Source organism: Coffea arabica, chromosome 2c, assembly GCF_036785885.1.
Source record: "Coffea arabica cultivar ET-39 chromosome 2c, Coffea Arabica ET-39 HiFi, whole genome shotgun sequence".
Taxonomy (NCBI): domain Eukaryota; kingdom Viridiplantae; phylum Streptophyta; class Magnoliopsida; order Gentianales; family Rubiaceae; genus Coffea; species Coffea arabica.
This window is the reverse complement of record NC_092312.1, coordinates 12,004,291-12,029,074: the sequence shown is the minus strand read 5'-3', so window position 1 is coordinate 12,029,074 and position 24,784 is coordinate 12,004,291. Positions and strand designations below refer to the sequence as shown.

Below are 24,784 nucleotides of genomic sequence, written 5' to 3'. Positions count from 1 at the left end.
GGCCCCGCCGGGGGGGGGGAAGAGGCCCAATATCCCAGTTGAGCACATTTACAATGATCGAAATTTGTTTGTTTATTTAGGAGAACAAACAAACCTTGGAGGTTGTCCCGAGATTCAGCTCAAACTCAATTCATTAGAGCAGGGAAGGATCAGTCAATTAATCACTACTAGTGTTAAGCCGCGTTTGTGCAACTTAGAAATGAATTATTCTTTATATGAATTAATTATATATGGAACTTTCATTAGTAACGAGAACTGTGATCTTTTACTAATATTTTTTCCTATAATATTATAATTAATTTGATAATTACAATGTTTATGGGTTGGTAATTTGTGCTTAAGTAATTAGGGCAAAATTAATTCTTGTAAGGGTAAAAATTTGAAGTTAAAAAGTGACAAAAAAAAAAAATTTTGAACCAAGCCACTTTGTATTAGTATCTATATTCGAAAAAAACAAGGGAAACATACAATAGTTATTTGTATAATTTTGTGGAAAATAGTTCTTTGTACAGGCAACTCTATCCGCCATTATATACTTTTTGGCCGGTTGCTTATTTTTGCCAGATTTTTAGCCCTCCATTTCTTCAGTTGTTCTGGACAGCATCAGGTACAATGCCAACGCCTACTCTACTCTACACTGTAATATTTTTCTCCTTTTTAATGAAGCTGACCTTTCCCCAGCTCAGGAGGAGAAAAAAAAACAACGAAAAAAAAGGCGCATCCAAATCCGATTCATCGTTTCATCTTCCCTCACAGCTGGGAAAAGAGAAGTGAGATAAGACTCACCCCCTTTGCTTACACTCCACTATTCCACTGATAACTTCCATCTCCAGCCACCACCGCCTCCACCACATGGCTGCCTCTCCAAGCTCCTTATCCACCTTCTCCTCCCTTTCCATTCATCACCCACCACGCCTTTCCCATCTCCCCTCTTCTCACCCCTCCCTCTCCCCTTTAAAAAACCCCAAATATTCCCTATTTCTCCTTCCCAAAGTCACAAAAATCAGCCCCGTCAAGGCTACTTCTGGTGGTGCGGAAACAATTTATTTTGACAATGTAGACCCGGAAGAAGTCTCCACATTCGACCCACCAGAGCGCCCAGAGGACTTTGTTCCACCTCCTCCTTTTGACGAAGGGCCAATTGAGACAGAAGATGAAATAGCCCGAGGGTATGAAGAAATCTATGGGCCAGCATACAGTGGTGAAACTTTTCTTGGAAATGACATCTATGTGATGGATCCTAAGGTGAAAAAGACAAGTGGGTTTGGTTCACAAGGCCAGAGAGAAAAGGTTAAAGATGGGTTTGAGGAGAGAGTGGTGCAAGTGAGCAGAGTGACCAAAGTTGTTAAAGGCGGCAAGCAATTGCATTTCAGGGCTGTGGTTGTTGTGGGTGATAAAAAGGGACAAGTTGGTGTTGGAGTTGGGAAAGCTAAGGAAGTTGCTGTTGCTGTTCAGAAATCTGCTGTTAATGCTAGAAGGAATGTCATCACAGTGCCCATGACCAAGTATCTGACATTTCCTCACAGGTAAAATCATCCGGGCTAGCTCTGTTTTAGTTGAAAGTTCTGTTCTTGGAATTGGAATTTTGTGTAATGAATTGGCATTTTAGGATTGGTCTTCCGTTTTTGAATAAAAGTTATTGGATTGTGACGTAGCATTTGTTATTATGGTGCATATGAAGCTTTTCTTGGGTGTCAACCTTACGAACTTTCATTGGACTAATTATATACTGCTTTTGAAAGGAAAGAAAGAAATCTTATGTGGGATTCTAGCAGTTGTTTGAGCTATGAAGATAGGCATTTGCCAGGAATTTGCTTTGTTCTTCCTAGACTACTGCGGATCAGTCATTTTAGGGCAGATAAAAGTTTTTAGCTGACTTGAAGTGGCGGTCTAACATAACTAGAAATGTTAATAAACAGCTCCCTAGTATTAGGTACATTAGTTGCCTATGAAGTGAACTTTATGAGTAGATGAACTTGTTACGCGCTTCTTTCCATTGCAATTACGAGAGCTTTTTATGGTTAATCTTTTGAAATTTTCTCCTTTGCAAAATGAGAGTAGTTTGAACCATTGTAACTGATAAGTTTACGCCAAATCTGGTTCCAAAAGCGAACTTCAAAGTCAAAGTTCGGATTATTTGATCATATAACTGGTTTTTTTCAAAACTAGTTCCCTGTTTATTCACGTTTCTTGCAGACTATGATCCAACAGCAAGCTCTTTTTACTTGGCTTTGAGTTCCATAGGAGGATAAAGAACAGCTGGAAGCTAGACAGCACTTGCCATCTACCTAGCTACAATTTTAATTTTTGAGTTGCCTAGCTACATGTTTTGTTCAGCCAGCAATGTTCTGCTGTTTTTTAAGGTAGTAGCACCTTTCAGATCCTTTTATACGTACAACTTGACTTTCAGCTTATGCCCAGTCAATCCTATGGGCTTATAAGTTCAAGGCTTGGGCTTGCTTGTTAAAGCATGGAAAGATATCCAAAAAGCAAAGCAGCAGCTATGCTACAAGCATGTAGCTAGTGGATACTGCAGTCCATGAATAAAAATCAGTCTTTCTAGCAGCTATGGTATCTATGCGTTTACAGATCAAGTAATCAGCTTCTCTGCGGTTTTCTCCTCTACCTCATAGCCTAAACCACGAGCTGCTGTATAGAATATCCACCTTTTTGAAGATGGTTTCTAACTTTGTGCTGTAGAGGCAGAATATGACAGTGAACAAAGAACTAAATGTCCTTGTCATGTAAACTGCCTAAAATAAGTTCTTTGATATTTAATTGCTTGCATGTTGTCATCTTGCCATGGATCATTGCTTGCATGTGGTCATATGGTGTTGTCCTAAGAAGTTTTGATGGATGATGTTTGTTCCATTTTTTGAGGTTTAGACCTGTTTTGACGATCATGGCACCCTATCATCTTTCTTGAGCAGATAGTACTGTTAAGTTTCATGAAGTTTCAGCAGAAGAATGGAGTAAACTTGGTATGTGGTTTTTAGGGTAGATGATCAGCTATGAGCAACAAGGCTTTTCTTTCTGGAATTTTGTTGAAAATTTATGCTCAAAATATTGTAGCCCTGCTCAAAGGGAACTTCATGCATGAGCATGGTAGCTCTGAGAAAGTGTTGTAAACTCACTTGTTGCCTTGTCAAAAACTTCCAATGGCACTATGGATAGCAAAGTTGACAATATTGACTGGGATCCTCAGATATTTTAGTTCACTTGGTACCTCGTGCTTTCTGTCTATCCAGACAGGGTACATATGCATCAACACAGACTTCACCTTGCCTGTTTGAGAGTTGTCTTTGTTCACTTTAAGAGGGTATCATTTCTGACTAAATTTCTGGTTATTGTTGATATGTGGTTAATTTATCTTCTGATATCCATGTAATTTGGCAGATCTGATGCGGATTATGGGGCGGCAAAAGTCATGCTTAGACCTGCATCTCCGGGTACTGGAGTGATTGCTGGTGGAGCTGTGAGGATTGTTCTAGAATTGGCTGGAGTTGAGAATGCTTTGGGCAAGCAGCTTGGAAGTAACAATCCCCTCAATAATGCAAGAGCAACTGTCGTGGCTGTGCTGAAGATGAGGCAATTTAGTGAAGTTGCACAAGAGCGTGGTATTCCAATGGAAGAGCTTTGGAAGTGAAGGACTTGACCAAATCTTTGTTGTCAGACTTCTCTCTGTAGATCCAACTACTCAGCAATGTAGTCCCACATACAGTTTTTCTCAAATATTATGTATGTTGTTATCAAATCTGTACTTAGTACACTTCTTGATTCAGAAACTTGTGGGAAAAGAGAACAAAAGAAAAAACAGAAAACCATCCCTCGTATTTGAGGAGATTTTCCTTCATCCTCTTTTTGTGTCATAATCTAACTTTTTAGTGCATTGTTAACAAATTCTAATTAACGCAATGTGTCATATGCCTTTTTCTTTTCTTAAAACTTTCGAATTTTTTTTTATCGTAATTCTTTATTACGGTTTTAACTTTTATTTCAAGGGATCTTTTCAATTATATATATATATATTTTGCCTTAGTCGATGACATTTATCCTCCTACTGTAAAGAATATTTGCTCAAATAACGAAATAGTAAACCATATCCATTATACTAAACGCGTCATCACGCCATTTTTCATTCGTGCAACGACATCAAAACGCCGTCGCACAATGCCGCATGAGATGTACTGATCCGAATGATGCAAAATTAATACCATCCAATTCAGTCCAACATCCTCTTCTTTTTTTTTTTTTTTTGGGAAAAAAATATGAATACAAATTCCATCTTTAGTAGATGTCTAAAATCACAATATGTCTAAAAGTAGGTATAAATATGAAAATTCTTAAAATCAAGAAAATAGACTATCATTTAATTTATGTCTGTCGTATAAAGTAGAATTGAGGGATATTATGAGATCGAAATCTAAATACACGCACGTTCTAAAGACAGAACAAAATTTGTTGTGTTTTTGTTGCACATGAATGTTTTAGTGTGTATGTTGATGTGATGCATGAGACCGACCATGCAGGTGAAATTAATCCAAATCCTCTGTCACATAGCTAGACTTCGGAATGAAAGATGAATGCATGCATCCTCACGTACCAAAATCAAAATGTGCAAACAGAAGAAGAGGGGAGTGAGATTGCATACTTTGATCTAAGCAAGCCTTTCTTTCATCTTGAAGCCATGACCATCAAGATGGAGAGGGAGAAGCCATTTTACTTGTAGCAGGTGGTGTGGGTTGGTTCACATTTGTCTAGTTCGATCTAGGGTTTTGTTGCAGACACTAGGCGCATCCCTGGTTATTTTCTACTCCTCCTCTCTAGATTTTTACTGATGGAGTTTGTTATAAAACAATAATGTTAAATTCTGTCCTCCTGATCACTGATCACTTCGAACCGACTCCATCCATATTATGGCCGTCTCTACAACCCTTCTCTCTGCCTTCTCCTTCCTCTCCCTTCACACCCAACACACGTCTCCCTCCCTCCTACCCCTATAAACCTCGACACCCTTCTTCCAACGTTCGAAGCTTAACAAACAGGGACCAATGATCAAAGGCGAGAAACATTCCTCGGGATATCGAAACAACCTTTTACGACAACGAAGAAGAAGACCCGGAAATGCTCATTACTTTCAACCCTCCAGAACGCCCGGAAGGCTTCGTCCCACCAAGAACCCTTTGAATCAGCTGAGGAAGAAATTGCCCAAGCCTACGAAGAATTGTACGGTCCAGCCTATAGCGGGGAGAGTTTTCTTGGCAATGACGTAAGAGTCATGGGCGACTCTTAAGCTTCAAAAGAAGAACGGGCTCGGGAGAACTTTTTAGGAGAAAAGGCCCGTCAAAGATGAGTTTGAGGAGAGAGTTGTGCAGCTGAAGAGGATGGATAAAGTGGTTAAAGGCGGAAAAATGTTGAGATTCAGGGCTGTTGTGGTGGTGGGGGATAAAAAGGGAAGACTGGGAGTTGGAGTTGCCAAAGCTAGAGAAATTGTGGATGCCATCAAAAAGTCTGCTATGGATGCTAGAAAGAATATCATCACTGTGCCAATGCCTCACGGGTCAAAAATATTCTTTAGTGTTGGATTTGTTTCTTTTAATGTTAAACAATATTGGATTCTTTGTTAAATAACATGTTGCTGCTGTGGAAATATTTAAGTATTGCATCTTTTGTACTGAAACAGGTAGGATGTAGTAGTAAAACTTAAAAAGAGATACATTAGGCTTGTAAAACTTCATCTTGCCCGCTTCAGAACCATCTAGTAATGCAAGCTACGTAGTATGCTTATCAAGTATCCATTGGATTTCACTGCCAAATGAATACTATTAAATTAATTAATGTTTAAATTCAATTAAATGGCAGATCTGAGGCAAATTATGGGGCAGCCAAAGTGATGATTAGGCCTGTTTCATCAGGCACTGGGATCATTGCAGGAGGAGCTGTTCTAGATATGGCAGGAGTTCAGAATGCCTCTGGGAAGGAGCTTGGGAGTAGAAGTCCCCTCAATATAGCCAAAGCAACAATTATAGCAGTGCAGAAAATGAGGCATTTCAGTGAAGTTGCAGAAGAGCGCGGTATCCCAATGGAAGAGTTCTGGAAGTGAGAATATAGGGATTTCAGTCTAAAATCTAAATACACTTTCCAAGTTGTCGCCAAATCTATAGGTAACAGGTGCACCTTTTTATTTTCTAATCTTGACAAAGCCCCATGGAAATTGTATGGTTTGTGTTTATCAAAAAAAGAAGAATTTGTTTCTGTTGGATATAAATACAAATTTTATTATTTGATTATTTTTCATTCAATCAATACATCTTTTCAAATGTGATCTTTCACTCATTACAGGGTAATTTTCTGCTACTACAACAGGGTGCCAAGTGCCCATTAACTGGTATGGGGAGTTGGGGCAGCCGTAAGGAACTAAGGGTACTGCAAATACTAATCCGTCCTTCGTATCCAACAAGACAGATCAACAAGACAGCTCATGGAGTTGCATGAACAAATGCCTGACAGAATCGGAGTTGCTCCGACTGATCCAACGCACTCTTGTTTTGCCATCTTCATAGGTGAAGTAGTAATAATTTCAATTGTTAGCAGTTACTAGCAGAGTGGTTATAATTCATACTGAAGATATCTATAGACTCATCTGATACTTAAAAGACACCTTAAGGTTTATCATCCATCATCAAATGTAGCAGGTCTCTTCGGGAGTTAGCAGCTATTTTCGTTTCTTATTAGAGGTCAGAAACATTAGAACACCTAAATCTAGTTATGGCCAAGAAACTCCGCTAAGTAGCACCAGTTTTTCATTAGCAAAGCACTCTCGCAAACCAACACAGAGTAAATGGAAGTTCAAACAACAAATGGTTTAAAGCATAATGACCAAAGCTATGTACTCTCTTAATGAAAACATAAAGAAGCCAGGAAAATTGCAAACTGCAGAAGAAGAAGGCTGAGATGGCAAAGCACAAAGACTGGATTCAAGTAACATTTACATACAGCTGAGAAATTGGTTGATTACTTACACTTTATATATGTGCATACTACATCCTTAGAATGGAAGTTCTATCTCCAAAAACATGGCAAATCCCAGCCTTATTGTCGCCTAAACTGATCTTCTCCCTGGTGCTATATCTCTTCAGATTTTGTTCCTGATGATCTTACCAGCACCAATGGATCTATTTACACCCAGATCCTAGTAAACAAAGCTGTCTCCTTTAGGTATTATCCACAGTAAACACATTTATGATCACATACTAGAAAAGATAAAGAAACAAAGAAACTAAAGGTCATTTCCACAACTTCAGCCAATTGTCATGACTTGCTGAGGCAATGGTTTCTGTATGCGGTGAATCTGCTAATGCTGCAATTATGTCATCATGTGCATCATACGACTGTGTTTTATTGGTATCAGTTGGACTCCAGAGTTCCAGTCTCTGCAAGAATTCTCAGAGTGATTATGATCAGAAAATCTAGGGAAAATAACACCACAAAACTTAGAACAATGAACAGAAAAACAGTAATATCTTGTGGCTAATGGAATAGGTCTTTGGGCTTTTAAACAATTGATTGAATAACACTATAATTGAGAATGGAGATGGTTCGACATCAAGAGAAATCTTAGAAGAGTCTTGACCATTATATTGAAATCAGTAACGTTATTTCTTAGGCAAAAACATTAGGCAAAGGAAAAGGACCTTGTTAGTAACAGCAGTAAGCTCTCATTTTATCTGTATTCATGCCTACAAACTTGTAGAACAGCAATTTTACACTTCATTTCCTGTTCACTAAGTTCCTGTAAAATTTGGGACTTAAATTTTAGTTCCTCTCATGCAGAGGTTCTGGGAGAGGTTGGCTAGTTACAGAGCTTTTAGATACCTTAGATGCCAAACACATAAATTAAGCATATCATTCCTACAACCTATTAGAGTTTCTAAATTATTAGTTTAATGGCATATGAGATGGAAAACCAGAAGCGACTTCCTTCCTTGAGGTTGCTCAAAGCAGATCACATGAAAACTTTGTTCACGTACCAAGTCGTATCTAAATAAATACCCCAGTCAAGCAGCTTCTGGAAAAATATAAAGAAAAACTGACCAAGGACTTCCAATTGAAAGCATCATTAGTGAATGGAAAATCATAAAAAATGCTGTTACTTTTGAAGTTATATACATAAGCAGGTTGGTTTTTGTGTGAGGATTTAGTAGGGGGTTTAATAGATATAATTTGACGAAAAAATGGACATGGTTTTCCAAGGCAAAAGAGAGCAAGTCAAGTATGGCTAAATATCTTTATCATTGTTCCAACTGTCAAAGAAAGTGACATTGCACTGCTTGCTTACCTGGAGGCATTGAGATGAAATCAAAAGGAGTGAAGAAAAACATCCTCCAGGAGAATACACATACTAGAGGAAACCCCCATTCAAAATGACATCAAATCTTGCCAAGAAAAAATTCTACTATTTAATAAGACAAGATTTCAGTTTGCACCTGGTTAGTTCCAATCACCATTAATTGAGCATACCCAGGATGAAAGGTGCACGACTCATATTTATTACCAGTGCAGTGCAGGTGATAAATGCACCTTCCACCTAAGTTGATTGTCCATATTCTTGCACTGTCTTCACTGACAGAGGCTATATATGTCCCACCATTATCCCAACATAATGAGCGTACATCTTTATCATGTCCCTAGATATAAGAGGAACAAAATCAATTTTGGAGTAACTCAATGCATTTGGAGAAGTATGAGAAGATGAGTCACTGTATTAATCTATTACCTTAAACTGGTAAGTGATTTTATTTGTTTCAACATCGATCAAATTGATGATGTTTCCTGAAGCAGATGCTAAAAGGTCCCCACGTTGTGGCTGGAACCTAACTTGTCTACTACCTCCCTGGATTCAGATCAGTAAGAATTCAAAAATCATCTCAATAAGATCAAGGTCGATGTTGCTATGAATAACACCAAAATGATCAGGTTTGAGAAATAGAGTAATCGATGTTTTGTTCTTTGATTAAGTAGTATCTATTTTAGTGTAGTCTAATTACTGTAACTCTTCATAATAGTTGGGAAAATCTGCTTCCAGATCCAACAAAAGTTCACACATCTGGTAGATCACAAATGTGGTCAATATCAAGAAGAATAATCATAAGGAATATTTTAGCCAATCTTTATTCATGTCCACTTGTTTGGCCAGCTTCACACAAAAAAGCTACTATACAGAACAAAAGTCAAAAGAGGGGGGGGGGGGGGGTCACCACCAAGGCTTTGTTTAAAAACTAGATGGACTAATAAGCATAAAACGACAGAATGCAGATGCATAACTAGTAAAATAACATTCAATGATCTAAATCAGCAAAAAAAGATTATTAGACTCACCTGAGAAGTATGAACACATGTTTGTCTAGTGACATTCCATATCCGCATTTCGTTGCTACTATCACAAGAACAGAGAACATCCCCCATCCTTGGATGGAAATCCAGTGACATCACATGTTTAGAATGACCATCAAGCTTAGATGGAGGATTTGTTGGCTAGAAATTTTGCAGACATGGAATAAAGTAAGCAGTTGTTTGCTGAACAACAAGAACTCCAATAAAGCACAACTGTTAGAGGGGGAAAATGCATATTGCCATGGTTCAGTCCTACTTTGACCATGTACGTCATAAGGTTCAACTCGAACTGTAAATAGTATGTAATTGCATAAAATTACAAAATACTGATGCAAAAGTTAATGTTTGATATAAAGAAGCTTTTTGATGTAAAAGTGATGTTTGATGTAGGTTTTTTTTTGGCTATATCTATCATGTTCCTGGCCCACCATAGATGGCTGCAAATATCATTTTGTGAATATGCATAACGTAAAAATATTCATTAGTAATGCATTTTGTGGACTCAATAGCAAAAGAAAGAGTAAAGATTGCAGTTGACAAAGAATGGCATGAAGAGAGAATTAAGAAAGCATGAAGAGAGGAAAAAGAACTATAACAAAGTCTTTCCATTCAGACACAAGACATCTAAGGATTATACTACTATCTGACAATGTACAGCAAACATGTGCATATCCACCTTTGATGCGTCCCAAATTTGAAGAGATTTATCAAAAGATGAGGTCGCAAAAACTGTTGAATTTGGTCTGAATCGAATATCTGTGATGAGGTCAGAATGCCCTTCCATAACATCAACTGACAAAGTTTCCATGTTCCATATGAGGATCTGGTTCAAATCCACCCAGAAGATCAAGACAGAAGAAGATGTGAGAACTTTATTGGAATTTAAACTTGAAGGAAACTAAGAAACAACCTTCTTCTCATATCCTGCACCAGCCAACAACCTTCCCGTTGATGTGAAGTGACAGGACAGGAGCTTGTTGTTTGGAGATTGAAGGCTGCCAAATTCTCCAAAGGAGAAGCCTAAAAAATAGTAGTGTTATGATTGCTTAAACATAGTCATACAATTCAAGTTGTTCACTGAAATTGTTCAGTGGCTTCTTCTTGACACACATTTTGCAATACTCCAGCTATTCGGATTTTGAATTTATGGAAGGAAACAAGACGGAGAATAAATTTCAATAGCAGTCAGTTTTGTGCAACAAAATGTTATTTGAAGTTCTTAGTTGTCAAACCTTTGCCTTAAGAGATTGTATGCATCTTTAAAATTGGTAAATGTTAAGTCATTTTGCATACAGGAGATGGATCAGGAAACAAACCTATATGTGTTAACTACCATTTCTGACAGTTTGCTAAGGACATGATTTATCTAACCTTTCCATGCACTCTTGTCCAGTGCAGGTGAAGTTTGCTGAAAGGTACTGAGTGCAGTACTCAGGTCATTACAATTGTCGTTCTCATCTGGAATGTGGAGCTGGATGTCCTCATCCATAGTGTTCTGCCCTTCTGCATTACTTCCATCCTGCAGCACATTGAAAAAATTCAGTTTGAAAGTCATAGGCAAATCCCTGGAGCCTAAGTGACAGTTTGTTTTACTTGAGAGCCAATAAAGGGTATCAAAGGGCAAACCATAAGAGAAGAAAAGTCTTAAACGTCAGACCAAGAGCATAACAAAATAATGAGACATTCCAGTAAAAGCAAAACACAATTGAAGTAAATAAAGAAAATCGTGGGAGAATTCATATGTTTCTCTACCAATTCCCAAAACCAAAAAGAAGATAAAGAAAAATGTACATTTGCATTTCATGGGAATAAATGAAATATACCAAGTTGCTTGGAACAGGCAGAACACTTGATGAATTCTTCCTGCTTTTGACACTCTGATGCAATAGAAGTATGTAGTATTAGAAAGACAAACAAAAACAAAATTTGAAAATATGTTACTTAACATTCTATGATGTTTTGTGCCAGAAGGAGAAAAAAGAAAGACCCGAGAAATTTAAAAGACTTAAACATGTTCTACTACTCCAGAGCCAACCTCTTTCGACTTGTGCCGTTTTAGTTCAGGAGTTTGCTGTTTCTCAGGGATTAATGTTTCCTTGGCCATTTGTAACCCAGGAACCCGTTGTTGTACTACCGTTCCACTGCCAATTTGAGCATTACCTGGCAGCTATTGATCACAGAAAAGCCCATAACTACATAATTTCATGTAGAAGATCAAATTTAGAAAGCGAATCACTTTGGTATATTGGCTTAACCATGGGTAAAAGAAGCCCATCAAGCTCTCTTATCAGATGAAATAGGTATTAAGGTAGTTTTATAAATGCATATTGCATCCAAATTTCATAATAATAGGTTTAAGAATGAAAATTAATCTCTTACTGATATGCCATGCTCAGTTCATCAAAAACAATAATATTAGCTAAAAACAAAATTTTCCTACAATCCATCATTACTAGATGTCCATTTATTCTCTCCAAAGATTTAAGACAATAAAATTTGTAGTGGCATCACATATTGCTCAAGAGTTAAGGTTTTTCAAGTTTAAGTTCTTTTGTCCCAGGAATCTAAAACTTGAGGAGGGTGAATCTGAGGATGGTCCCTATAAGAAGGTATGCTTGGCAACTGTCAGAGAAGTACCACCCACATTAATGCTGCTAAATATTACCATCATCATCCTACAGCCATGGCAAAAGAAACTGCTTTAATCTTGATCAAAGACATACAGCAAGACATAGAATCTCCATAATGCACCTCTATATCAAGCAATATGATTTGATATCCAGCCAAAACCCGAGTTCACTTATCATAATGGCTCAATTCAACTGATCAACTCCAGCACCTTTTCTATCAGATATAACAAATGAAAATTCTGGTCACCTGTTCATAAATACAACTCAAAACTTGTTGTTGGCAATTCTGAAAGAAGTAGAATTGACTAAACTGAACAAGACAAAGTGCATAAATTATGGCTGACTTCTGGTAAGGCATTCTATATCATTAAGGATAAATTTAGTAAAATTTCCAATTAACAATTCCAACATTCTACTTCTGAGAAAATAATGTCCTTTGTCAACAATTCCCATGGAGAAAAAACACTCCCCAAGACTTTAATCAAAATAACAATCAGCCAAGAGGATTGGGAAAGAAAGTGCAAATAAAGTACTCGTTTTCAAGTCAAATACAGGAGAAGGATCTAGATTTTGCACTTCTAGAGTTCACTGAAGGTCAGCAGAAGTATATAGGGCTCTCAGCCTCATATGTTTCAACTAGCTGTGAAACATCTCCATAAAACTGAATGCGAAAAGAAATCCATAATTTGCCCTGAAATTTCTGCTGAAAATGATCTTCAAAAGATTCTTTTTTAAGGGTAATAAAAAAATATCAATTCCAGAATCTGAAAATCACGGATGCCAAAGACACCAATGACTAAATAAAACACCTCATACTTTTAAGCTATTGTATAAACCTAAGAGTTCGCTTGCTTCATCTTACTTGTAAAACCTTCCCCAAGTCAAAATCAATTATCATGCGACTAGGCAGATTGCAAAAACTTCCTGAAACAGGTAATGTCAGTCTTCCGGAGTTCTGCACTTCTGGTTTAGCTAAATGATATTGTTGATAGTGGGCTCCAAATGCTGGAGTTTGTTGCTGTTGGTTTGGCAGTGGTACAGTTGATAAGTATGGTTGCCTCCTGCCAGGAGAAAATGAGCCAACACCCTGGTAAAAGATCAAAAATTGTAATTAACCAGTGAATGCAACAGCTAAATTAAACTGTGCAACTTAAACTAAAGCCATTTAAGGGTAAAAACCTATGATGTCACTTACTCTCAAAAGATGATCGTGAACAGGAATCTGTTGGACTGATTTGCCCTTCCCTGCAGGTCCAAGATTAGAGTTAGTACAATCAAGCATTGACCACAATAGGAACTCAAATATAGATAAACATTTTTACCCACAAGAAATGGGATATATCATAATGGTAACCACATTGCTCGGTGATGCAGAGAACATTGTGTACTATATTGAAGTGAAATGCACATGATGCATGAAAAGGAGATCTGTTTCTTGTATCAAGCAGGACTTCTTGTATGGATGAAATTAAACTTTCATGTTGTACTAAAAGGCAAAGGGCAAAAAACCTCAGCGGCCATTAAACTATTGGTCAGATCATGTTTTGACCATCAAACTATTTTTCGTCAATAATTGACCACCAAACAACTTAATCAGTAAACACGTGACCATTTGATCAATAATTGCTATTAATATGTGAAATTAACACCACACGTGGCAAAGCACAGGGGCAATTTTGTCCACCAACTACGCAGGAGCTGCCACAAACGCCTTAATTAAGCCCAATCTCCATATTACTGCAATTTCACCTTAGGATTGGAAGAAAGAAAAGAGAAAAGGAAAAACATAACATGGAGACGCCATCTAAAGGCAGCAGCAAGGACTCCATGATTGCCGTCAAACAGGTCTGACAGCAGCTAGAATCCTGTGTGGAGGCCTTACACAATGCTCAGCTACACCTCATCGCCTCTCTCCAAAACTTAGTCCCTGACATCGTCTCCTCGCGCAACCTCTCTCTCAAAGCTATCTCTTCCTTCAACTCCCGCCCCTTTTCTCCCCTTCCCAACGCTAACAACCTCAACCTTCCAAATTGTCCCCTCGCATTCTAACTCTCTCAGGTTCCTAACTCCGACGCCGACAAGTTTCTCATCGACGACGCCATTGGGCCCTTTTCCCTTGTCAGGTCCATGGTCGCTATTTGCTTGCTCGAGAGGGTGCCCTTTACCACAATTGATTCCTCCACAGTTTTGAGAAAGCTCAAGAATGATTAGTTCGCTTTGCCCGCCGAGCAGGCTACGCTCAGGGACCTCGGAGGCGAGTCTGGGGCCATTTTGGTAGTGGAGATGGCCTTGCGCTCTACGGTCGAGGAGAATGGGGGAGTTGTGACCTGGAGGAGTTTGTGGTCAGTGGCAACTCCACAGTTTTGAGGAGTTTGTAGTTGCGGGGGAAACACATAGTTGCTGGACAAAATTGCCCCTTACTTTGCCACGTGTAGTGCTAATTTCATATATTAATAGCAATTATCGATCAAATGGTCGCGTGTTTACTGATTAAGTTGTTTGGTGGTCAATTATTGACAAAAAATAATTTGATGGCCAAAACATGATCTGACCAATAGTTTATGGCCGCTGAGGTTTTTTGCCCAAAGACAAAAGATAAGCCACTACTGGGGAACTATGATATGAAAACCAACACGAAAGTATGTTCACCCTTCATTTTATATGCAAATCTTCCTATGATATGTAAATACAATTTAAAGCTAATAGTTGCCTACAGCCACTAATTTTTTTTTTGTTTTTGTGGAAATTCATACAATGTAATAATAATCATTATAATTCTCTAGATCTTTCCAAATTTTGTGAAGTTCTACCACAATGCTTCCTATAAATCATATTTTTTGTGTTTATCACTAAATCGGAAAGATCATCATGTACATTGATTAACTTCTGCAATTGAAAGGTATCCAACAAACAATCAACAAAAGCCATAGCACTCAAACACTAATCTACGCCATCTAATAAGGCTGAAAATTCAAAATCTTAGAATAAAATGTGATCCACACCACATGATTTATATTTTTGGCATCCCCTACTGAAAATATGATTGTTAATTCTATCCATCTGAAACTGTTGAAGATATTATCTCCCATGATTATGGGATTTTATTGCTTATGATCAATCAAGTTTGAATAGATTAACTAAAATAAAAGATAGGATATGAGTTGATTACGTAATCCCTAAAATCATAGTTCTATTACCTTAAGTTGTGGCAGAACTGTGATAGGGTTGTCCTATAAATGCCTAGCTTGTAGGCATATTCGGTGTGTGGGAAAATAAAGAAAAGCAGAGTTTTGTTTATTTCCTTTTCCTTTTTAAAGTTTACATGGTATTAGAGCTCCGGCTCTGTACCAATTCCTGCCATGAACTACCGAGCAGCCATGACTGGATCTAAAGAGTCTACTGCTCACACAAGAGAAGACCATTAGCGTGAGTTTATACTAGTTAGTGATAGAAATAGAAAAGTTCTAATTAATTTAGTCAAAAGGATCTAGCACTTACCCTCTCAGTCATATCTTCTCTCAAGGGGCAAAACATGCTATTTCATTTGGTAGAAAGGTACCATGGTCGTCCATAACTCTCAATGCAGAGGAAAAAGCATGTTTTGCCCTTTTGGTGGAGGTACCATGGGAAGTAGCTTTCTATGTGAAAAGAACATGAACTGTGCTAGATCCAAGAATAGTAAATGAAGTCATTCGAAGACTGAACAAGTAAAAGTGGGGAGTCCACTTTTGCTACAAATTTAATGCAAGAACACCAATATAAGTCGTTTGAGGAGTCGCATAGTGGATTTCTTGCTAGCCTACCCTTCACATGTTAGACACAATGCAAAAAACTAGTCACCCTTTCAAAAGTAGCAATTTTGCAAGCTAACACCAAATAAAAATGCCCTTTACTTTTAAGGAAGCAAGAAGTACTCATGTTTGCCTTTTGGAGGACCATGTTATGTCCCTTGATCCCTCCAAGATTTGTCAGCGTTCAAGCAATAGGGATAACCATATCAATTTTTGGGTCTTTGACAGAAAAAATCATGTCAAGAACTTATAAACCATTAAGCTACGAGAAAGAAGTGAAAAAGTAATTTTGACTATAGAAGCATGTCTGTCTGTTGGAGACAATTGGACGATTGAGATCAAGATTTCAACCTAGTAGCCCTGGACACTTTATGATTAGTCCATTCATCCTACATACAGCACCGCGTTTGCAATTGATTGCAAATTGGTTGACAAGTTCACTTAGCATGACATATGAGTGAAGGCAAGTATGATTGTTAGTTTAGTATATAAATGGGTGAGGTCGAGGTCAAGTTGTTATGGTTAAGGATAAAATGGCATGAGTCATGCTAGTTGGTCTGCTACGTCCAAGGCATGACAAACAATCTTGTAAGAGCAAGTCCATTTTGTGTGTGCTAGTCTAATTGAATGGATAGAAGAAAGAAGATTTGAATTCTTAAGAGAAAGCATTGTAAACTAGTAGATTTGAGGTAAGTGGTTTTAAGTTTCTTTGAGAGATGACAAATACAACATGGATAGCATTTGGAGTTTCTATATTTAGGCATTTTTCTTTGTCCTCCAATCTTGTAAAGGAGAGCTATTATTGGATTTCGGGTTTCCCTAGTAGAAATTTTACATGATCTTTGTCTATTCTTTTGATGGTACTTCATTTTTCTTTATGCTGAAATGTAGGCACACGCATTGATGGTAGGATATTTGACTAATGGATCTCCTATTGCCTTAGTAGACAGTTTTCAAGATATTTGTTGCTAAACTCATGATAATACTTCCTTTTTCTTTGTGCAAAGACGTAGGAACACATATTAATGGAAGGAATCATCTAATAATCAAACTTAATGATCTACAAAACTAAGCTTGAAAAGGATTTCAGTATGCCTTAATTTTGCCATTCCCTTTGAAGGCTCAAAAAAGGTCGATTGTCGGAAGATGGCCTAGAAATATTTTCAGAGTTTTGAAGAAGATATTCCCATTCATGTTAGACATGACTTAACTTTTTCCAGAATCTAGCAGCTCAGCTTTTTAGGAAAGCCGAATAGCATCACATGCTTTATATGTTCGGTTTCTCCTTAAAAGGTTGGAATATTCACTGACATGACAACCATGTAATACAATGAATACAATACTAGAAAAGATAGGCCAAAGTATGATTAAGTTTTTTAGGATCAGGCTCCAAAAAAGGAACAAAATTTTCATAAGATCGGACTATGCTGAACCCTTAAAGGATCTTCAAAAGGGATTTGGCATTTTTGCTTATCTGCATACCTAATGCATCAAAGATATGCCTGTCCAAAGATATTGAACCTAAGGTTGGAGCAGGTACAACCTTATGGGTATTTCAGAGCAGGTAATGCAGTTCCAAGGAAACAAGAGGGTAAACATGCTAAATTTTCTCAGGGCTTGCAAGAGAGATTTCTTCATATCAATAACTATAGGTTATGATTTCAAAGTTTGGATACTTCTTAAAGGTTTCCGATGCTCAAGAACAGTGTCAAGAAATAAGAGGTATAGGAATACTATTCTGTCCATTCTTCCTATATCCGCTTCACAATATCTGGCACACGAGATTATCATCATAAACATTGATGTACCATAAACTACTTGCTTCCACTGAAGCTTAATAACATTTTCCAAGAAGCACCAGATGTTTACCGTCTTCCTACGAGCATTGGGTTGAAAAGAGGAGAGAGTTTGACAAGTTTCCCGTCCGAAACAAAGTCACATTGCAACTTCTCGCATGCATATAGGCTGACTTCTGATGTAATGCATTCCACAAGATTATAACAGCAAACATCCATAGAAATGTTGAAAGCAAATTGTCTCATAACTTTGTAAGATATCATAACAGACAACTAATGCTTAATAGTTAGTATAATGTCTTCTATCCCAATTGCAAACAATCTATAGTAATAGTTACAAGCATTCTCTAGCTTAACTCAAAGTTATAGTATAACCTTCTCCATGCCATCAATTAGATCAGATAGAGGTCACTAAGTTCAACAGCTAGAGCTAAAGCTGGCATTGGAGTTGGTTGCAGATCCTGATGGAACAGCAGAGAAGGAGTATCTATCACATTCTGCTACTGTTTTTGACCCAGAAAGCAAACCACTTGATTAATCAGACTATAATTTTTAGCTAATTGCCCTGACTTACTAATATCCATGAAAAGTGCATTTAAGACATACAGAATCCTGTCCCCATTATTCCTTCTCTACATAAAAATAGATCTCTTATCCGCCAGACTTTGACCAAGTTACTTTTGGTTACACAACTATATTACAGAACAAGACTGATAGGCGCTCTCTTGCCTCGGTGGAACTTATATTAATTTTTGACATGGTCACCACTGGCTCAAAACCAGGCTAAGCTAATTCCAAATTCTTATCCACAATACCTTAAGATCCTTTGGTACCATATCAAATCATTCCACGTAATTTTGTTTAATAGATGGGTGCAGTAGGAATGTGACAAGATATGATGCCCTAGGAATATTCCAAAATGTGGTGATGAGATCTCCACGAAACTTCTATCATGGTATGCTCTGGTCAGTGAAAGAAGTCTTAGAAGCAATACACAGAGAACAAAAATAGACAAGTAGATGGCTTGAATCTTAAACAAAATGAAATATTTTCAAAACGTATGAAGCAGATTAGAAGGAAAATGCATTAAAAATGTTAATATCATTTGCACCTAGTTTGACACAGAGAATTAATTTCACCCATTTAAAGTAAAGGTAGACCATTGGATGAATTTGAACAGTGTGACAAATGGAATTTTAACTGGTCATTTATGAATAAATAAGCCAAACAATGAACTAAATATAGAAAGAAGATGCATGTTGTTGCTTCCAAATAATGTGGTTAAGGCTTCTTGACTTAAAATGTGATACAATTTTTAAAAGGAATTCTGAAAATTGATAAAGGACAAAAGAGAGGAAAGAAGATGTATTTGCCATATTGCATATCTGACTCGTTATCTCATAGTGTAAGCATACTAAACATACTAGTTATGAAAATATCTGAAGAATGGTGGCTTCAGTCTACAGTTATTGATATAATATTTGCAATTCAATTAAACCATCATGATCTTATGTTTGAAACAAGTCATCACGCAAGAATACTTCAAAGTTAGTGCTGCTCCAGCTTTAAAGCAGTTATTTTGTATGCATAAATTTTTCAGTATTAGAATGTATGGTGATTCATTGTCATAATCTAACATGTATAAGATGCAGAAAAATAATTGCAATATAAGTGAAATTAATTTTGAAAAGATCTGAAAGCAGGAAGAAAACTCACCAGCGTCAAAAACTTCTCTTTCTTGCACTGCAGCCTGAGGTGCTCCTTGAGGTACTGGGACAGCATCTTTGGATGTTTCAAGATTTAAACCATGTCCACCATCCTGCGAAAGGGTAAGGCTTTGTTATCTTGAATTTAGTTTTAGGAAAGCAGATGCTCTTATTATCAACATAAACATAAGCATACTCTGGCAAACTGTGCTTGAATATTCTCAAACATCTTTTGCCTCTGAATCTCCTCTGGAATTTGGTGCTGTCGGCTGAAAGACATCAATATTGGTTGGAGAAAATATAAAAACACATTTAAGATATAAAAGTAAATCTTAATCATTTGGGATTTTATGAATCCACAGGGCTAAAAAATGCACATCCCATCACTATTCAGGAGCTCAAGTTACAACCAATTATGAGCAACTACTTCAGACATGCAATTTGCATGCATTGAACAGCTAGGGGCCTAGTAGTTGCCCAAAAAGATATGAAAGTTGACTCTTTGGCCAAGTGATAAATGCCCAGTAAACACAAAAAGGTCTAGCGCTAACAATTATCACTATTTCCAATGTCAATTCTTGAATAAAAATAAGCAAGAGTTTTCATATACTTCAATCAGCTGAAAACTGAGAGATGGGGAGAGCCAAGGTATACTATCAATAAATGATAAGACAGGACTACCTAATCCAACAGATGGGAATTTATTTGAAGACAAGTTAATTTTATCATACTGTTTTCGTTGAATGTACCTGAAGTTGCTCGAAGATGGAAGCATTTGAGTCATTTTTTCAACTTCAAGAAGCTGGAAATTAGCAGTTAAATCTGTAAAAGAACACTTCAGATACTCTTGGTCATACATTTTTGAGAATAAAGTTGGCATTTCTCCACAGTGCATACCAAATCCTCGACCGACAGCAAAATTTGAAGAGAAATCCAGCTTTGACATTGGTATCACACTCATGACCTGTTGATTGATTTCTGGCCTTGGCAGTATAGGACGGGTTGCTTGCATTACATTCATGGCCTGCTGAATCATTTCTGGCCTTGGCAGTATGGGAAAGGATGTTTGTATTGCGTCCATGGCCTGCTGAATTGTTTCTGCCCTTGGCAGTATAGGAAAGGGTGTTTGCATTGCATTCATGGCCTGATGGATCATTTCCGGCCTTGGCAGCATAGGAAAGGGTGTTTGCATTGCATTCACGGGCTGCTGGATCATTTCCAGCCTTGACAGAAGAGGGAAGGTTGTTTGCATTGAATTCAGGGCCTGCTGAATCAATTGCGGCCTTGGCAATGAAGCAAGGGGGTTTTGCTGCTTGTTCCTAGTTGTTTGTTGACTCACTGGTGGCCTCAGCATAATAGGCCTTGGCATGATAGGAGGGATATTTTGTAGCACATTCCCGGTTGGTGGCACTATATCCTGAGATTTACATGGAATACATGCGATAATGAACTTTGCAACCAATAATACAGCTAAAATGACCAATTAAAGATTCAGTAGACAATACCTCTGGAGAAGGTTCCGCTGCACCAACTTCATTGGCCTGTGAAAGCCTAGAACAGTATATGTCCCAAAATAAAGACCACCATTCTTTCAAAAACCCCTCAGGACAATCAATAGCTGAGACATTTCCCCAAGGAAAAAAATTTGGATTAGCATTAACTACTTGCTTTACAAATGACATATTAATATAAATAGCCATTTAACTCAAGATGGATAACATATGTATTGAAAAATCAAGTAAAGGGATAGATTTCATCAACTACTTATAAGATGCATGATTACCATATGTCACTACATCAATTATTATGACAAAGAAAATAGTTGATATTAAGACAACCAAAATATATCATCAGATTGATCATGCAACACATGAATTATCAAGATTGTCCAATTAAGCTAATATTGCATACCACACAAAGAGGAAAAATTAAAAAATAATAATAAAACAAGGACAATAATTTTTAAAAATGGCAAGTATGGTAAGGAATCATTTGATAAGACATAAATGCATCTATTAGAACTAAGAGATTGGAATGTATAGTATGCTGAACACATACCAACTGCATGTTCACCAAGGTTATCCTCCTGGACAAATATCTCAGCAGCCTCATGCATGTTCTTTTTGATCATGTAGTCATGAACATACTTATCAAGACTGCCAAAAAAAAAGTGGAAACAAAATAAAAAAAAAAACACGAGGTATGTCAGAACAATTCCAGCTGTAATCAATAAAACAAGAGAATAGGGAAAGTGAGATGAACCAATTATTCTGAAAAAAACAAGAAAAGAGGGAAAGTTACACTTTCTGAGGATTCCACTCCGCCATGATCAAGATGATAAATAACTACCCCTTCACTGCAAGAAAAAGAAAAGGAAAAAAAACGTGGTTTTTCCAGAGTTGATAATCTTGGACTCTTCATAAGAAAAATATTTCAGAAAAGAAAAGAGAAGCTACAACTTGAAAAGAAACTGCTTAAAACCACTTTGAGTTCTTGCCAGATACAAAATGTGTGTGTGGGTGTGGGTGTGGGTGTGCGCTGAGCGAAAATAGTGGGTTGCGGTGGAGCAGTAATGTACCAGTGTACCGAGAAGGGAGTTATGGACAGAGAGCCATGCAAAAGTTGAACTGAAAGAGAAAAAAAGAAGAAAGAAACAAAATATGGTTTGAGTAAGAGAGAGAAGAGACCAAGAAAAAGAAGAAAAAAGAGTAGTGGAGCTTTGGATTTTCATAGCAATATTTGTCGGTGAGAGTCGAAGTGGAAAAAAGAAATTGGCTTGACTTTACTATCTGGCAAGAAATTGGCTTGTTTTTGTCCCTCGTGTTTTTGGGCTTTTGTTTCTTCCCCCACCTCTTCCGCGAAAGCAGACAAAGGAAATGCTGGGACGGTGGAAGGACAAGGATGGGTCCTATTTATGGCACTTGGAATCCTCGGTGACATGTTTTTCTATGTCAATTCAATGCCACTTATAATATTGTGACAACTATCCTGTTATTATTTACATTTATGTTAAACCAAATCAAGTTGAATTATTAGAAAATTAAAATGTAAATAATAATAGAATACTTGACATAATATTATAGGTGGCATTGGATTGGCATAGAAAAACATGTCACCGAGGATCTCAGGTGTATTATAAGTGGCATTGAATTGACATAGAAAAACATGTCACCGAGGATTCCAAGTGGGTGCAATGTATTCTTGCCTGTGCCAACCAAATTAATTTATGCCACGTATCTCCCTCACAGGGGTATTTTTGACCTTTTGAAGAACGTTGGAAATTTGACTTGCGTTCTAAACCTATGATGTATTAAAAATAAGCCCGCCTCTTTTTGTTTCCTTTTGTTTTCCCCCCAGTCATTTTGCTTTTCTTTCCAAATGAAATTGTGGCTCCTAATATTATCCTGGGGTGGTGGACGAAAGAAAGGGAAAAAGGGAAGGACTGAACGCTTTGATTTTGACAGTTTCTATTGAAGCTTTGGTCTCCTAAGCCAACCTCAGTCTAGGCATATATGAGGAAAAAGTGAATTTAAAATGAGACTTTCAAATGCATAAAAATCGAAAGAGAACTAAATATATTTTCTTGAATTGAAAAACGCGGGCAATGCTGAATTTCTTTCTTTTTTTTTTTTTAAATGAACGCATGAAAGCTTGAGAATGCAAATGGTGATGAGAATTGCTATACGTTACGGCAGAGTTGCATGCATATGTAAGAAGAGAGGGACAAACACAAAAATTATTTGTTGATGGACAAATGTAAAGAGTTAGATAGGAAAAATTGAGGCCATTTCGAAACGAAATAGGGCAGTTTAGAGAAACTGCATTTGTCCTTGGTGCATTAACCAAAGGAAAAAGAGACACCAAGGAATCAACTCACAGCATCAGCAGCGCCAAAAAAAAAAATCCATAAAGAAAAGGTGAGAGTTCGAATTCTATTTTCCAGCTTTTACACCATGAAACAAGATTGCAAGTACGTTCCCAGGCAGAACAACAAACTTGGTAAGTAAGCTGGATTAGACATAGAACTGATATCAAGTCGAATCGATCTCGAGTAATTTAAACTCATCGAATTCTTCAAAGTTGAGCTTAATCGAGTTTATTTTACCTTACTCAAATTTGACCAAATCCACCTTAATCGAATTCAATCAATCTCAATCAAGTTTGAATTCTATTTTTCGCACTATGAAACAATAATGCAATTGTGTTCCAAGGCAGAACCAGACACGTGGTAACTAGACTCCGATGAAGTTTTCATAATTACGAAGATTTCTACTCTAATTTCTAAATTTCACCGATCCACGTGTTAGTTCTTTTGAGTTACTTTTTCATATCCTTAGTGATAAGACACTTCTACATAACTTCAGGCCGGCATATGTACACATTTTCATATGTACAGTCTCAATCACAATCACGTAGACTACATAGCCAATTCCTACAACTAGGAAAAGCTTAACTTCAGGCACTAATTATATATTCCTTTGAAATAGACTATTTATCTAAATCCTATGACAAAATGCTTAACTTTACCAAATATGCACTTTCGAGAGCTTAATCCTCATTATCGGTCCAATTTTTGTTTTCATTTTACACAATCTTTTTTGTTTGAACTAAACTTTAGGTTTGCTACTTAAACTTGAAAGTTGCAATGGCTTCATTTTTGACGTCTTGCATCATCTCATTTAAGTTGGACAAAGCTCACAGGATCAGAGATGGAATACCTGGTCTTTAATTTTCTTTTAAAAAATTAAAAAAAAAAAATTCTGCCCCTTTAGATCTTTTTCTTTTTTCTTTTTGTTAAAAAAATGTCCATTCCATTTAGATCAGAGTTATGGATTCTGAGAGCCTGTTCAAAGAAAAATTGCCAATTAAATGAGTCTTCAGACCAATTTGGCTGTAGTAAGGAATAAGAAGTCATTTTACAAAATGTTATTATAGAAAAGCATTATAAATTTGGTTTGGAAATTTTAGCCAGCACTTGTTAACGGATAGCCGCTCTGGGCGGCTCAGAAGATGAAGTGTAAACGAGAGGTCCGGAAAGTGCTGTAATATTGGCAATTACATTGTGATGGGTATATTTGTTTTTTAGTAGAATTGTGGATTAAAAGGCAAAATGAAAATTCATAGGAAATTAATATGGTTCGTATTGGGATTGGAGCCTTGGACAATTGGGACTTTGATTGGCATGAATTATCAAACGGTTGAAACCTCAGTGTTTTGAGGTCGCAGCAGGCTGGGTGAAAGGGGCATAGAACAGTAAAGAATTTGACCAGGAGAGTAATTTAATATTAATAGCTAGGCAAGGCACTTACCGGATGGCAAGGAAGATACAAAGTGAAAACCATCTCTGCTAAAGATCACATTACTTTGAGCGGCAAGGCAAAGTTATTCCATCCTTCGTGCACCTTTAAGGGTTAATAACTACCTATCCAAAAAAATACAGGAACAAATATTGGTATACAATACTATGA

At 37.2% G+C, this 24,784-nt stretch overlaps 2 protein-coding genes and 1 pseudogene across 5 annotated transcripts; 2 read left to right on the top strand and 1 right to left on the bottom strand.

Annotated features, from left to right (window-relative positions):
* The first annotated feature begins 686 nt into the window (after positions 1-686).
* Positions 687-3,853, top strand: LOC113726036 (small ribosomal subunit protein uS5c-like). Its single transcript, XM_027249506.2, has 2 exons — positions 687-1,526; positions 3,397-3,853. Exons 1-2 carry the CDS (start codon positions 853-855, stop codon positions 3,644-3,646), a joined length of 924 nt encoding a protein of 307 aa, XP_027105307.1. The 5' UTR covers positions 687-852; the 3' UTR covers positions 3,647-3,853.
* Positions 3,854-4,582: 729 nt separating this feature from the next.
* LOC140035037 (small ribosomal subunit protein uS5c-like) lies at positions 4,583-6,718 on the top strand (annotated as a pseudogene).
* A 232-nt stretch (positions 6,719-6,950) lies between these two features.
* LOC140035036 (uncharacterized) lies at positions 6,951-24,738 on the bottom strand. Of its 4 annotated transcripts, XM_072074379.1 has the most exons (19): positions 24,626-24,738; positions 21,618-21,672; positions 21,375-21,472; positions 20,822-20,934; positions 20,214-20,733; positions 20,066-20,138; positions 19,513-19,585; positions 19,327-19,429; positions 13,219-13,268; positions 12,886-13,110; positions 11,429-11,560; positions 11,217-11,270; positions 10,765-10,912; positions 10,304-10,413; positions 10,070-10,216; positions 9,379-9,534; positions 8,777-8,893; positions 8,487-8,687; positions 6,951-7,433 (listed from the first exon to the last, which is right to left on the bottom strand). In XM_072074379.1, the coding sequence occupies exons 2-19, from the start codon at positions 21,641-21,643 to the stop codon at positions 7,287-7,289; spliced, it is 2,493 nt and encodes an 830-aa protein (XP_071930480.1). In that variant the 5' UTR covers positions 21,644-21,672; positions 24,626-24,738; the 3' UTR covers positions 6,951-7,286. The 4 variants fall into 4 exon arrangements, with proteins under 4 accessions (XP_071930480.1, XP_071930478.1, XP_071930479.1 ...); XM_072074377.1 differs by having other exon boundaries at positions 20,066-20,733; XM_072074378.1 differs by lacking the exon at positions 24,626-24,738 and adding an exon at positions 21,895-22,059 and having other exon boundaries at positions 20,066-20,733.
* Positions 24,739-24,784: the final 46 nt, after the last annotated feature.

Excerpts from the sequence above, each read along its gene's own strand:
- LOC113726036 (XM_027249506.2), top strand. The coding sequence starts at position 853 with ATGGCTGCCTCTCCAAGCTCCTTATCCACCTTCTCCTCCCTTTCCATT. Across the intron at positions 1,527-3,396 it reads TATCTGACATTTCCTCACAG|ATCTGATGCGGATTATGGGG; the intron begins GTAAAATCATCC and ends GTAATTTGGCAG.
- LOC140035036 (XM_072074377.1), bottom strand. The coding sequence starts at position 21,643 with ATGGCGGAGTGGAATCCTCAGAAAGT. Across the intron at positions 10,913-11,216 it reads TGCCTGTTCCAAGCAACTTG|GATGGAAGTAATGCAGAAGG; the intron begins GTATATTTCATT and ends AATGTGCTGCAG. Across the intron at positions 9,535-10,069 it reads AAATTTGGGACGCATCAAAG|CCAACAAATCCTCCATCTAA; the intron begins GTGGATATGCAC and ends CAAAATTTCTAG.